This window comes from Sarcophilus harrisii, chromosome 3, assembly GCF_902635505.1.
Source record: "Sarcophilus harrisii chromosome 3, mSarHar1.11, whole genome shotgun sequence".
NCBI classification, from domain to species: domain Eukaryota; kingdom Metazoa; phylum Chordata; class Mammalia; order Dasyuromorphia; family Dasyuridae; genus Sarcophilus; species Sarcophilus harrisii.
Window position 1 is genome coordinate 483,055,134 of NC_045428.1, and position 15,902 is coordinate 483,071,035.

The following is a 15,902-nucleotide window of genomic DNA, read 5'->3' on the forward strand; positions in this document are numbered from 1 at the left end:
ATGGTATATAAATGTAATGGAATGTTACTGTTCTATAAGAAATGATCAGCAGGCCGATTTCAGAAAAGCCTGGGAAGACTTAAATGAACTGATGCTGAGTAAAGTGAACAGAATTAAGAGAACATTGTACACAATAGCAAAATTCTGTGATGATCAACTGTGATTGTGGATCGAAACACAGTATTTTCACCTTTGCTTTTTCTTGCATAAAATTACAAATGGGAAACATGGTTTAAAAGGATTACACGTTTAAAGTATATCAGATTGCTTGCTGTCTTAGGGAGGATGGAGGGAAGGAAAAAAAAATGGAACATAGTCTTACAAAAAATGAATCTTGAAAACTATCTTTACATGTATTTGGAAAAATAAAATGCAATTGAGAAAAAGAGAAATATATTTATTTTTAATTTATGCCATGTTATCCAAGCTTGGTAAATGATCTTTTTCTTCTATTTTTTCCAAATCTCACAATATACATAATAGTTTTGATATATAATACATGTATGTGTTACTCTATTAAAATTATTTGTTCTATATCTTAACACCTATTTGATTGGAGTATCTGTATTAAGCTCTTGTCTAATCTTGTTTTCCCCCCAAACCTAACTCGGTGCTTTTCACAAGATACTAATTAAATGTGTTAAAATATTTGTCTCTAGATGTTATATATCTTGTCTATTCTGATTAAACAATGCGATCTTTGCATTAGCTGTATGTGAATATAATTTAGTCTATATTTTGGACAAGCTATGTATATGATAAAAACCTAAATATTATTTAAATGTTTAACCTTGAAGGGTCATTAAAATTATAATTTAACTAATAATACAATTTCATATTAGATTATCCTTTCTCCCAACCATCACTATTTTCTCTGAAAATTGATTAAAGGGTATACTCACATTTCTAGAGGGAGAGGCATTAGCTGAAGCACTTTGAAGTGGGAATAACAGCTGACATTCATATAACATCATAAATCTTGCAAAGTGCTTTATATTCATTTTCTCATTTGAGTTTCACAGATGTGTGAGTAAGTAGTACAGATATTATTGTCCCCATTTGATGGATGAGGCAGTAGGCTCAAAGAGATGATGTGCCTCACTCTTATTAACACAGTTCTAACTGGATCCATTTTCAAAGAGAATGAGGGAAAAAAGAAACAAAGCTATACATTCTAAAATGTTTATAACAACTCTATTGTGGTGACAAAGAACCAGAAATTACAGAGATGTCCATTAATTGGGCAGTGCTTGTACAAGTTGCATATATGATTTTGACAGAATACCATTGCTCTATAAGAAATAATAAGATCAGAGATCTTAGAAAACCATGGAAAGACTTGCACAAAAAAATAAAGTGAAATGAGCAGAACTAAGAGAACATTGTTTCCAGTAACAGAAATATTGTTATAAGAACACAGAGAATAAGACATTTTGACTAGTAAAAATTCCAAATTAATTATAAAGGACATATGAGAAAGATGCTATCAGCATAAAAAAGAAATGATAAATAGAAGTTTGTATAGAATAATTTTAATATATGTATGCATTTATATGCATATATATTTGTGTCTAATGGTAGCAATCTTTAGAGTGGGGTGGAAGGCGAAGAAAATGAAAAAAAAAATTTATATAATTATATATTTAAAATAAATAGCAAGCTGTACATAATATTTGCAGTTTACTGTATATTTTTTATTGTTCTATTTTTATTCCATAAATTAGAAATAAAATAAACAAATGTGAAAAAAGAAGCCAGTGTTTCTAAATGAATATTGGAATGTAGACCTTTACTGACTCCAAGTCTGGCATTTTAAAAAAATCATTAATTAATTCAATTTATCTTCATCTACATGGGAAATAAAAAATTCTCAACTGAGACAAACAAAACAAACAAACAAACAAACAAGAAAGAAGGGCAGAATTTACTCTTTGGTATGAATGAATATGATACTATACAAGGTGATTCAGGACAGTTACAATGATCTTGTGATGGACAGAGCCCAGAGGAAGGATTGTGCGGAATAAATGTGGATGACAACATAGTATTTTCACTTTTTTTTTTTATTATTGTTTGCTTGCTTTTTGTTTTTTTCTCATTTTTTTTCTTTTTGATCTGATTTTTCTTATGCAAGATAATTGTGGAAATATGTATAGAAGAATTGCACTTGTTTAACATATATTGGATAACTTGCCATCTAAAGGAGAGGATGGGGGAAGAGAGGGAGGAAAAAAATCTAGAACACAAAGTTTTGCAAGGATGAATGTTGAAAACTATGCATGTGTTTTGAAAATAAAATGTTTTTAAAAATATGATACTATAGTAATTATATCAACTTGGTGCAAAAGTCTATATAAATTTTATTCTATGTTATTGCACTTTCTTCCCACACAATGTAAGTTTCTTGAGGTGATTTTCCATCTTTATTTGTACCCATAGGGCATAGTTCCTTGAAGTTGAGAAATCGTGTTTGGTGAATTGAAGTAATAGTTTTGTTTGAACATCTAAAGAAGTTCCCTTCTTTATACAATATCAAGAATACATCTTGATATTCTTTTTCCTCCCTTGATCTCACCAACCCTAACATATATTTGGAATGGATATTTATTCCCACCATCATATTTTCATCTCTAGCTACTGAATTTCTTCCCTTGAAATATTAAGGCTTAATTTAGATGATCTTCCTGTCATAACCTTTCCATTCTTCTTCCAAGATCAGTTGTAGAGAATCGCTCCCTCGACATTATTCAGAGAACTAAACCTAGACTTCTGTTTTATATCAACTTCTTTACTGTATATAGTTATATGTGTATGCATATTTTATCTATTAGATTCTAAATACCACAAGAGCATAGACTGAGCTTCATCTATAGTGCCTCATACATAGTAGACATTTAATATGTATTTTCTAAAGGAATCTGAGGTAAAGTAATTTTGATAATGATAATATCATAAGATGTTCTTTATATTTGGGGATTTCTCCAATAATGATTTGTAGATCCTCTTCTTACATAAGCTAACATTTACTCCTGGATAAATTCTGTGCCTGAATGCAATTCTGTGCCCCAATTTCTTGCAGTACTCAGACTGAAAGATAATGAAATCATAACATACTGTTTGAAAAAAATTCAGAATTAAAAATAACTTTGAATTTATTTCACACAAATGTAGTTGATTTTTTCATTTTCAGCCTTTAATTTTCCATTTGTACATTTGGAAAGATTCTTTTTAGTTACATAACAAATGAGTGACATTGTGTGACACTTGTTTAAAATAAGAGCTAGCTTTTCCTTTAACCAAAACTTCAATTACCTCTCTTAAATGAGCATGGTAACTTGGAATCAGGAACACCAGTCTCCTCTTTAGATCAATGATTTGCATCCTTCAGAAGTTACTTCTAAAGTAGAATATAAGGGTGATATGACAATGTACTCACCAAGAAAATTACAAGTCCTCACCAGGACAAAACATAGGCAGAGGGCTAGTTTCTCGATAAACTCGGTCTTTGATCACTGGAAAGAAGTTATCACATTCAAGGGGTGAAAAAACTGCATAAGGCAGTGATATTAGGCTGCAGTTGACAACTGCTGGTGGTGGCTAACAATTCTTGCCATCTCACATCTTCAGATCTGCTGATGCTTTCCTGCCTGTTTGACCTAAGGGTTGTTATTTCAGTTTGAAATAGTCAAAAGAAAATGGCAGTGGCACTGGAGGGATTGATAAGTTTCAAGTTAATTAAATTCACTCTTCCCACAGTCATTTACTTTTGGTAAAGTCATATGGTTTCCACCACTGAGCAAACTGTAGCACTTTCTTCCTCTGGTTATCGAAGTTCTCTCTGACTCCCTTTCTCCAAAGTCTTGGTTCTGCATCCAGCATACCACCAATAATTTCCTAATTTAAGCGAAAACAGAAACAAAATTTTATTATTTGTGCAAAGAACAAATTAAAATTTAAGTGATTTTCCATAGTAAAGCAATGTTTAAATAAATAAGGCAAGTAAACAATGCTGATTAAAGTTTCCTTAACTCAAGAGGTTCTTTGATTTTCTCTGGGTCCTTCACTTCTCTTGTCTTGTTGAGAATCATTCTTCCATTTCACTCCCTGTTAACAAGCTCTAGCACACAATGGAGACATCCTCCTTCTCTCACCATCATCTCTCACACACTGTCCCTCCCCCCAATCCAATGCAGCCAAGGCCTGTATACCCTCTCCAATCTGATAGCCAGCACCCTACTGCAGGCCCTTGTCTCCTCATGCCTGGAATATATCAACATCAGTGCTGTATTCTTACCTACCCCAAGTCTCTCCCCATTCCAATACATTCTTGATTCAGGCACAGGTGACTTTCCTAAAGCACAGTTACAACTATGTCACCTTCAAATTCAATAAACTCCAGTGATTCCCTAACACCTTAAGGCTCAGAAATAAAATCCCCTATTTGGCATTTAAAATCCTCCTGGATTGATCCCTCTTCTCCATTTTTCTAGTCTCCTTATACCTTATCCCCTTTATACTTTTTGATCCAAGTACCCTAGCCCTTTGCTGGTCACCTAAACTATATCTCTTGGCTCTGGGTCTTTTCTCTATTTGTCTCTCATGCCTGGAATGATCTCCCTCCTTGTCTTAGCTCCTGGCTTCCCTGACTTTCTTCAAGGCCCAGCTAAAATTTCACCTACTACAGGTGTTTTTTTTCCAATCTCTCTTAATTCTTTTGATTTTTATCCTGTTTATCCTATATAGTTTGTCTGTATAAAGTTGTTTGTATGTTGTCTTCCCCAACAGATTGTAAGCTAGGGAACTATCTTTTGTTTTGTTTTTTTTTGTATTTCCAGTGTTTGGACGGTGCCTGGCACATAGCAAAAATTCAAAAAATATTTATTGACTCAGTGACTAACAGATTGTTAAAAGAAAGGCAGAGAAATTTAAATTGAATCATTTATACAACTTCTTGCTAACAGTACAAATATGTTGCTATCATTATACAGACTAATAACCTTTTTGATAAAGTGCAGAAATTCTGAAGATTCAGCTAGTTTCTTCTCTGATATTCCACTACTTTTCTTCACTATTGGTATACACTCAAGAATATAATCATCTTGCTATAAGCTCTTCAAGAATAAGGATAAACCTTATCTTTATGCCTATAACACCAAGTGTAGTGCCTTGCGCACACTATAGGGAAAGTCTCTGTGTAAGAAAAAAAATCAAGTCTCTCATGCTCTAGTTGTGAATAACATGAGTAGAAGTGGACTGCAGGGCTTCTTAAAAACTTTTTCCACTTGTGACCACTTTTTCCTGAGATTCTGGTTATATAGAAATATAAAATAGGTGTATAAATCAAGTATTTACTAATAATAGATCATAATTTCACAACTCCTACATTCAGTTATGAGACCACATATGGGATCACAAACCACAGTTTAAGAATCTGGAGACTAGAAGACAACAATAGGTTAGTGGCAGAATCAAAAGTTATATGGGGTTGATATCAACTTATACATAAGAGAAAATGGCATGCTCATCAAATTTTCAGACATGCTAAATTTGAAGGAATAGTCAACACTGGATGACAGTGAGGAGTAAAAACAATGATTTTTTTTCTTTTTTTTTTCACTCATTTTGAACTTAAATACAAAAGAGAAAAAAGAGGATATTTCCATGTATACAGCATAATACAGAGGATATAATATAAAACCATGAATTACTATTTCAGATTGTTTACTTTTCTATAAAAACACTATGTAACAAATACTATATATTGTTCTCAAAGATACTATGATTTTTTGTTATTTATTCTAAGTTTTCTTTTCCCCTTTGTTGTGCATTTTTTTCTCCCCCTCTCTCCATTCTGCCCTAGAGAAGAAAAGAAATTAAAAATATATGTGTGTGTGTGTGTGTGTGTGTGTGTGCAGACACACATGTGTGTAAACCATACTAAGCATACTTCTATTTATCAGTTCTTTCTCTGGAGGTGAACTGTATCTTCTTTTACAAGTTCTTTATAGTTGATTTGACTATTTATGATACTCAAGATGAATTAGTCATTAAAAGTTACTCTTTATATGATAATATTGCTGTTGCTGTATACAACATTCTCTTGGTAGAGGTCATTTCACTTTTTGTTATTTCACATAAGTTTTTCCATGTTTTTCTAAAATAAATCCAACTCATCATTTCTTATAACACAGAAATATCCCATCAGAATCAATATATTACAACTTGTTTAGCCATTCCTTAATTGAAGGGTATCTATCATTCTAGAAAGTCTGATAGGTATAAGATATTATCTCAAAAGTTATTTCAACTTGCATTTCTCTAATCAATAATGATTTAGAGCATTCTTTCATATGACTATAAATAATTTTGATTTTTTCATTGAACAACTGTGTGTTTATTCTTTGACCACTTACCAACTAGGGAATGACTCATATTCTTATAAATCTGACAAAGTTTTTTTTATATATTTAAGAAATGAGACCCTTTCTAAAGTGTATAGAAAACTGACTCAAATTTATAAGAATTCAAGCCATTTTCCAATTAATAAATGGTCAAAGGATATGAACAATTTTCAGTTGAAGAAATTGAAATTATTTCTAGTCATATGAAAAGGTGCTCTAAATTACTACTGATCAGAGAAAAGCAAGCTAAGATAACTTTGAGGTACCACTACACAAATCTCAGATTGGCCAAGATGACAGGAAAAGATAATGATGAATACTGGAGTGGATGAGGAAAAACTGGGACACTAATACATGGCTCGTGCAATTGTGAACTGATCCAACCATTCTGGAGAGCAATTTGGGACCATGCTCAAAGAGCTATAAAACTGTGCATACCCTTTGATGTTCCTATTGGGCTTGTATCCCAAAGAGATCATAAAGGAGGGAAAGGGATCCAAATATGCAAAAATATTTGTAGCAGTTCTTTTCATAGTGGAAAAAAAACTGGAAACTAAGTGGATACCCATCAGTTGGAGAATGGCTAAATAAGTTATGGTATATGAATGTTATGAAATGTTATTGTTCTATAAGAAACGATTAGCAGGATGATTTCAGAGAGGCCTGGAGAGACACCCAGAGAGAGGACTATAGAATCTGAATGTGGATCACAACATAGCGTTTTCATTCTTTTTGTTCTTTGCTGCTTTTTTATTTTCTTTCCTTTTTGAATCAATTTTTCTTGTGTGGCAGGAAAATTATATAAATATGTATGCATATGTTGAATTTAACATATATTTTTACCATTTTTAACATATATTGGATTACCTGCCATCTAGGGGAGGAGGTAGAGGGAAGGGGGGGAGGTTTGGAACACAAGGTTTTCCAAGGGTTAATGTTGAAAAATTATCCATGCATATGTATTGAAAATAAAAAGCTTTAATAAGGAAAAAAAAAAAAAGAAAAAGAAATGAGACCTTTCTTTTTAATCTTGACTATCTTTTTTATTTGTACAAAATCTTTTTAATTTAATATAATTGAAATTATCCATTTTACATCCTATAACACTCTCTCTGTCTTATTTGTTCATAAACTGTTATCTTATCCATAAGTCTTATAGCAATGTTTCATGTTCTAATTTTCTTGTGACATCTCCTTTTATATCTAGCTTTATACCATTTTTATCATTTTGGTAAGTGGTTTAAGATCTTAAACCACTTACCAATGCCCAATCTCTCCATACTGCTTATCAACTCTTCAACGATTTTTACCCAAATAATGAATTCTTGTCTCAAAAATTTAAAACTTTAAATCTGTTAAACACAAAGTTACTATAATTCTTTACTACCTTGTATTGTAAGAATCAAGTTTTTAGCATGTTAAAAACTAGGCTGAATCTATTAAGTTAAAACTCAGTAGAAAGAAATGAAAAATCAACTTCACAAGACAGCAGGTGTGGATAAGCAATTGTTCTGAAAAAGAGAGCTAGGACTTTTAGAAGTTCAAGCTCTATGAGTCAATTATGTAATATAGCAGCTAGAAAAGTTAGTGACATTAGGGAAGTTACAACGTGACATAAGAGGAGTTTAGCTTCCAGAAATAAGGTGACTGTCCTATTGTAGTCCGTCTTCATTAAATCCTACCAGGAATACTGTGGTCAGTTTTGGGCACAAAGTTTGAAACACCCTGAGCTCATAACAAATTAGGGTTGGTTGAAGAAAGTGGACGTGCTTGGCCAGAAGAATATATGACTCAGAAGGGATAAAGTATCAATCTTCAAGTATCTGCAGACTTGTCATATAGAGGAAGATTTCGATTGCTCCTTTTGTCTCCAAAGGACAAAACCAGAAATAATGGATAGAAAGTACAAAAAGGCAAGTTTAAACTGGATATGAGGAAAAAACTTTCTAATAATTAGAATTATCTAAAAATAGAATGAGTTGGGGACAACTAGGTGGTGCAGTGGATAGAGCACCAGTCCTGAAGTCAAGAGGACCTGAGTTCAAATCTGGCCTCAGACACTTAACACTTCCTAACTGTGTGACCCTGGGCAAGTCACTTAAACCCCAATTGGCTCAGAAAAAAAAAAAATAATGAGTTGGCTTAAGAAAAGGTACATTTTCCCTTTTGGAAATTCTTTAAGGAAGCGCTTTACAATTACTTGCTGTGTATATCATAATGAAAATCCCTTTCACTTACAGAATGAACTAGATGGACAATGAGGTTTCTCCCAGCTCTCAAGTTTATGATTAGTCTGTGATTCAAACACCCTAAGCCTTAGGCTCCTCAGTGTACTCAACTCTCATGACCTACTACTTTTCTATTTTATCTCATTAACATACAATGATGATCACTCTTGATCTTGCTAATATTTACATGTTCTACTTTGACAATCAAGAACTCCAACATTCTTTATTATAAGCATAGTCTCTTACCATATCCATAAAGGCATACTTTATTCCTTCCAAGACTATTCTTTGACTTTATCATGAACTTGCCTCTGCATTGGGCAATACTCTCCTCCCATCTTGTCTCAAATCCTGACTTAATCAGATCATCTCTATATTATCATCTTCTCTTAAAGACTGTTCTCTTACCCTAGTGTCATTTAATTCCTTGCCAAACTCCAATTCTCCTTACATCCACCTGTTCTAACTCTACTCCTATGCTGCTGAATGGACCTAGAGTCAGCAGCCACTCTGACTGCATCCACCTACATTATCTCAACTAGGGCCTCATTGCAGCAAGTCAATACTTTTGTTCCTTCTCAATGATTATATCACTATCTACAATGGCTCTTCCAAATCTTCTGTATGCAAGCTCCCACCAACCTCTCACTAGAGGTCATACTTGAGTTCATACTTTACAGAGAAAAATCAACACTTTTTGCTTATTTTTTCCCAGTTCCCTCATCTCATGAATTGCTGACGTGCTCAACCATGTCATATGATGCAAAAGTGGCCCTTCTTGCTAAGGTCAACCGAAAGGTTCACATCCACTCTTGTTCTCATTACCTCCCATCCTTTTCCATAGACTGCTCCCACTATAATTCTACCACCAACGGATAGGTAAATCCAAGATAAGACAAGAACAGCAGCATCCCCCAGTCTACCCATATTGTTTCCAGTTTAGCAACAAAAGCCACAGTGCAGGGGGATAAACTTTATGGCAATGCAACTTAGCAACTACTTCAGCTACTAAAGGTGTAAGAAAAAAGTTCTCACCACCTTAGTACTGTCAAATGGCTCAACAATAAGAAACAGATATGGTTTTTTATAAGGAAATAATATCAGAGAAGTTGAACTACTAACTGTTTTGCAATGACATAAGAACTAGTGGGGCTTTTCCACATGTGTGGTAGCTTAAATCTTCAATATTTGGTTATACCCACATAGTAGCTATGAGCTACCTGAGAGGGGGGACTATGCTACTTTGCTAATTGTATCCTGTGTATTTAGCATGGGGTCCCTAAGTATTTAATAAATCCTTTTTTGTCCATTCATTTGTTCACACTCTCATACCATCTCCATGTCTTTGAACTAGCCATGCTTGAACTGTATTCCATCATCCCCACAAGACACAATTTCCTTTCACACACAGATTTTCAATGTCCCAAGATGCTTCTATTTATTTTTTTCTAAATTATTCATATACTTATATATCTTATCTCTGCTATCATAAAGTTCCCTAAGAAAACTATTTAATTTTGACTTCTGTAGTCTCAAAGTTTAATACATGGCAAGAACTTAATGAAGTTCTTGATAATTGATTGACTGAAAAAGAGAAAGGACCAGAAAACATGAAATAAAAATGAAAGGAGAACTTTAATCCCTCCGGTGGCCTATTTAGCAGCTTTGAAGCTTCAATTTAAGAGGGCTTCAGAATAGTTAGTATTTTCTGTCTGTAAATTGTAGATGGTGAAGAAGCTATAAACTGCTTTAGTTGGTTGATGGGAAAGAGATTAACATAAATCTGAGCAACAGTGAAAACAATTCACAGGGAGAATCAGGAGCCAAGGTGAAAAAAGGATAAGGCTCTAAGAGAATGACTAAAGGTTCCTCCAATTGCTAGATCTTGTAAGAGATACATGAATGGTTCACTGCATTGGGTGAACTAAATTTTTCTGTATAAAATTCAAATTTTAATAAATATTCATTGGACAAATTCAGGGCTCACAGGTACCTTGGAGTCTACCTAGTTGAACCTCATCATTTTATAGAGGAGGAAACTGAGGCCCAGGGATTTGCATATAAACAGTAAATACCAGAGTCTGGATTTCAATGTAGATCCTCTTACTGCAAAACAAGTGTTCTACATTTTTCAAACTGTTATTTTACTAAGTACCAATAAATGATGATCATAATGTCTGGTTTCTTGTCAACTACCTAACATCACATATTCAATTTTGTTTGTTAGAAAATAATAGTTTCCCTTACTAGCAAGCTAATGGGAATCTTTTGGAGATCCAAGATAGGGAAGGTATTATGAGCTATTGTAACCGTTACCCAGAATAACTTCAAATATGGAAAAAAAAATAATCTGGTTTGGTAATGACATTCTCAAACTAATATACTTTCTAAAACATGAATAATATAGTCTCCTCTTCACCACAATATTAGATTTATTTTTAAATATATTTACTGTATTTTATAAGCTGGCCATGTAAAATTCCTTTTGAAACTATGATTTCTTATCACACTGAAACTGGAAATTTTATTCTAAGTAAAAAAGTAAAAAGATTTTAATTTTTAAAAACAAAACATTCTCTGCTCTTTCCCAGCACTAAAAGAGCTTACAATCAAACATATTCTGATGCACTGAGTGAAGGTTTCTTTTATCAGAGCCATTGATAAGCCTTTGACAAATCCACAAAAATGAGGGAGAAGCTGTTAGTTTGCATTTCAAGCGTCTGTGCCATTAAGATCATTCCTCTTGGTTCTGCAAATTAACCAAACAAATAATTCTGACAATAAAGACAGGCAATGATTTCTTTAATACAAAAGAATCAGCCAGGAAAGTCAGAGTTAAGTAAGTGAAATTTAGCTATTCCAGTTTCCAAGTTAGAAAAGATATAACCTATATGAAAAGATGCTCCAAATCACTATTGATCAGAGAAACGCAAATTAAGACAACTCTGAGATACCAGTACACACCTCTCAGATCAGCTAAGATGACAGGAAAAAATAAGGACAAATGTTGGAGGGAATATGGGAAAACTGGGACACTGATACATTGTTGGTGGAACTGTGAACAAATCCAACCATTCTGGAGAGCAATTTGGAATTATGCTCAAAAAGTTATCAAACTGTGCATACCCTTTGATCCAGCAGTGTTATTACTGGGCTTATATCTCAAAAAGATCTTAAAGGAGGGAAAGGGACCTGTATGTGCAAAAATGTTTATGGCAGCCTTTTTTGTAATGGCTAGAAAGTGGAAAGTGAGTGGATGCCCATCAGTTGGAGAATGGCTAAATATGTTATGGTATATGAATGTTATGGACTATTACTGCTCTGTAAGAAATGACCAGCAAGATGATTTCAGAGAGGTCTGGAGAGACTTATATGAACTGATGCTGAGTGAAACGAGCAGAACCAGGAGATCATTGTACATGCCAAAAGAAGATTATAAGATGATCGATTCTGATGGACGTGGCTCTCTTCAACAATGAATTGATTCAGACCAGTTCCAATTGTTCAGTAATGAAGAGAGCCATCTATACCCAGGGAGAGGACTGTGGAAACTGAGTGTGGAACACAACATGAGCATTTTCAATCTTTCTGTAGATGTTTGTTTTCCTTCTCAGTTTTTTTTTTTCTTTCTAGATACAATTGTTCTTGTGCAGCAAGATAGCTGTATGGATATGTATACATATATTAAATTTAACATATATTTTAACATGTATTAGAATACCTGCCATCTAAGGGAAGGGGTGGGGGGAAAGGGGAAAATTTGGAACAGAAGGTTTTGCAAGAGTCAGTGTTGAAAAATTACCCATACATATGTTTTATAAATAAAAAGCTATAATAAAAAAAAGATATGACTTTCTCCACCTCTCACTGTATAGTAAGCATAACAGACTGAAATACTTTTTAAAAAGATCCTTCTGAAATGTAAATTTCTAGAATACTATCAATTTGTAAGCATGTTAATACCTTTCCAAAGTAATGAGGAAACTTCTGCTGGTCTTCAATAACATGGGCAAAGCCTCCTTGAAGACCAAAATCCACGGAAAAGTAAGGCAGACCTCTGGGCACCTAAATACAAAGAGATTTGTTAAAAATGGACATTGACTAATAGTATAGACATAGTATAAATGGATATTGACAAAAGAAGTATAAATATACAAGAGCATAAAAGCAATCACCTAGTCTTTAACATGGATATATTTATTACAAGTCCCTCCACTTATCACCACCTCCCATTTCATCTCCAAAGATAACTCTCTATATGTTAAGTATCTTTAGAGAAAGAGATTTGCCTGAGAAGCCTAACTTTCTGGGTAAGCCTACCTCAACTTTTTATTAGGACAGGAAATTCTCTCACTGTTATATTTGAAGTTAATTCTGTCTGTTTCTATTCTCCATAAGTAGCATGAACAATAAGGCAGGAGGATAATAAATCACTAACCATTTCATATATTCACTATTTTCTCAAACTATATGTCTTAATAAATACTATTCATATTCTATTAAAAATGACTTAGACAAGAGTAATAGGGTTATGAATTTAGAGTTGGAAGATACTTTACAGATTGACTACTACACTCATTTCTCTTTATTTTATTTTTGAGGAAACATAAGAAGCAATAGTTTTCTCAAAGTAGTAAGAAATGGTTGGGTCCAGAATTAAATAAAAAGAACAGAGTAACTCAAATTGCATTTGGAAAATTATATATAATTTCTATGATTCCAAGCTATTCACCAAAATTTTTTAAAAATTCTTTTTAACATCAATATCCTTCTAGTGATGCTAAAGAGCTGCAAATCCCAAAACTCCACAATTTCTGAAGAATCAAAAGTGCAAGCAAAACAATGGAAAGACACATGATAAGTAAGCTCTCTAGCTTAAATATTATAAATAAATATTATTAAATATTATTAAATAAATATTAAAAATGATGACATTCATGAGATTCAGTTTTAAATATATCACCTAATAAGTATATAGTTAGAAAAGGATGAGACTGGTCATATAATAAAAATGAGGAATAATATGCTGACAACCTGAAAACTGAAGTGATACTTACACAATATCAAAAGATGCAAAATTAGGCCCTCAACTTTTTTGGTATATGTTTCACAGAGGACTTATAGGATGACAGAGACAAAAAACACACAGGACAAAATGGTTTGGGTGGCTGGTGATCTGTATCACTAGTATCTACATCAATGATTATGAATTGATTATAAAAATATTTTTTATAAATTTAAAAGCATATAATGAAGTTTCCATGATTTCAACTATCCTGTGTTGACTTTCTGAAACTGTTATTTTGTGTTAATTTCCTGATGAAGTTAAATCTCCCCTAAAGAGTCACTCTTTGTAGGTTTTTTTTTTTTTTTGGCTGAGGCAATTGGGGTTAAGTGACTTGCCCAGGGTCACACAGCTAGAAAATGTTAAGTGTCTGGGGTCAGATTTGACCTCAGGTCTTCCTGACTTCAGGACTGGTGCTCTATCCACTGCATCACCTACCTGCTCCTCAATAACTCATTTTAAAAATACAGAGTGGGACAGCTGGGTGGCACAGTAACTTGAGCATCAGCCCTGTAGTCAGGAGCTGAGTCCTGAGTTCAAACCTGACCTCAGATATTTAACACTTCCTAGCTGTGTGACCCTGGGCAAGTCACTTAACCCCAATTGCATCAGGGAAAAAAAGCTAGTTCCTGAAGATAGATTTTAAGGCAGTGAATAGTTGCTCAATTATTTTGATATCATTATGCATTATAGTCTGATAATGAATAATGAAAGCCACTAGGCCAAAGCTGCTATCCTTCCCTCCATTTATTATATTATTTAAAAAAAAAAAGAAAAAGGCCAAAAGACCAAAGATAGGGATTTAAGTCATGAAAGAGAAAAAAAAAAAAAAAAACTAAAAAATTGTTAAGCTTATAGAATGTTATAAATAACATCAATGATTCCTACACCTTAGAAATTACAACAGATCAAGAATCTAACAGTGAGAAAAGACAAATTTTTATCAGCAGTAGGTTACATAACCAATGAAGCAAGCAGACACAAAACTCTGTGGAACCAGAAAAGGCATAGAGCTTTAGAAAGAAGTGTAAATAAGGTTTTTGTCTATTATTAAGGTGACAGAAATGAAAATAATGTCAGAATAGCTCAAGTGTGTAACAGTCATGCTCAGATACTCTTTAAATATTTACAAAAACACTGGAAACTTATTAACTCCTTTAGAATTATTCCCATTTTCGAGTTTTCATGACTTTATCATAGATATTAAAAAAGCCAAGAGTTGAAGGATTTGTAAAGAGATCATTTGGTTCAATTCCCTGCCTAGGACATTCCCAAAGTATGCCCAATGAGAACATGATAAAGACAACTATTAACACCTGTAATGTTCTCTCTAAAATGTAATGTTCTCTGTTGAGGTTTTCTTGGGGTCTCTGGGAGCAGCCTTCGTTTCAGTTCGTTAATCACTAGAAGAGCACAGCCAGAGGTTAAAGTCCAAATTCTTTATTATCTCTTTCAAAGTACGATCTCCTTTACTTGGGGCTTGGCTAATTTTCTTAGAGGCCTTCCAGAGTCTTGGTTTCAGTGGGGAAGTGAAGGAGGAGAGCCTGCTATCAAGGTAGTGTGAGATGGGATGAATCTGTCTGAGTCCAAGGGTTTGTGCTACAGCTTTCAGCCTCCAGCCTTCTTTCTGCTTGTCTCTCAATCTCAGAATCTTCCTCACTGAGGCTTCTAGATTATATGCTACACACTGAGTACAAGCCAATCATTATATCACTAGGAAACCATTATTTGTTGTAGGATTAAATCAATGTTAAACTAGATTTAACCATTGTGTCCTCAATTCCACTTAGTTCCTGGTTTAAGTTCTGGCCCATAACAATTCCTTATAGGATTAAATCAATCATACTGAACCATGCTAAATTAGATAACTATTGTCTCTATCAATTCCACTGACTTAGTTCCTTGTAAGAATCCTTTGTTTCAGAGTTCTGGCCCATAACAAACACCAATAATTTTTTTTTTAACTTTTAACTTATACTCTTAAAGCAAATGCTATTATTTTTCATCCGTTTTAACTGAATCTTTATCATCACAACAATGGTTCACTAATACAGTTTTTTGGCTATGGAAAGACATAAAAATAATCTATTAAGGTAAAAAGGTGTGATTTGTGTTGGTAAAAAGTTTCCAAATGATGAAATCAGATCTTCTGAAGTGCTGATTAAATCAACAGTATAAGATCTGAATGTCTACTTAATTTCAGCATCC

The 15,902-nt window shown here is 33.5% G+C and overlaps 1 protein-coding gene across 1 annotated transcript in view; it reads right to left on the reverse strand.

Moving 5' to 3' along the window:
• Positions 1 to 2,258: 2,258 nt before the first annotated feature.
• Positions 2,259 to 15,902, reverse strand: part of CWF19L2 (CWF19 like cell cycle control factor 2) — a 114,530-nt gene continuing 100,886 nt past the window's right edge. Inside the window, exons 17-18 of the mRNA XM_031961091.1 lie at positions 12,593 to 12,694; positions 2,259 to 3,894 (exon numbers count right to left, since the gene is read on the reverse strand). Coding sequence (XP_031816951.1) covers positions 3,757 to 3,894; positions 12,593 to 12,694 — 240 coding nt within the window. The 3' untranslated portion in view covers positions 2,259 to 3,756. The remainder of the gene's footprint in view (positions 3,895 to 12,592; positions 12,695 to 15,902) is intronic.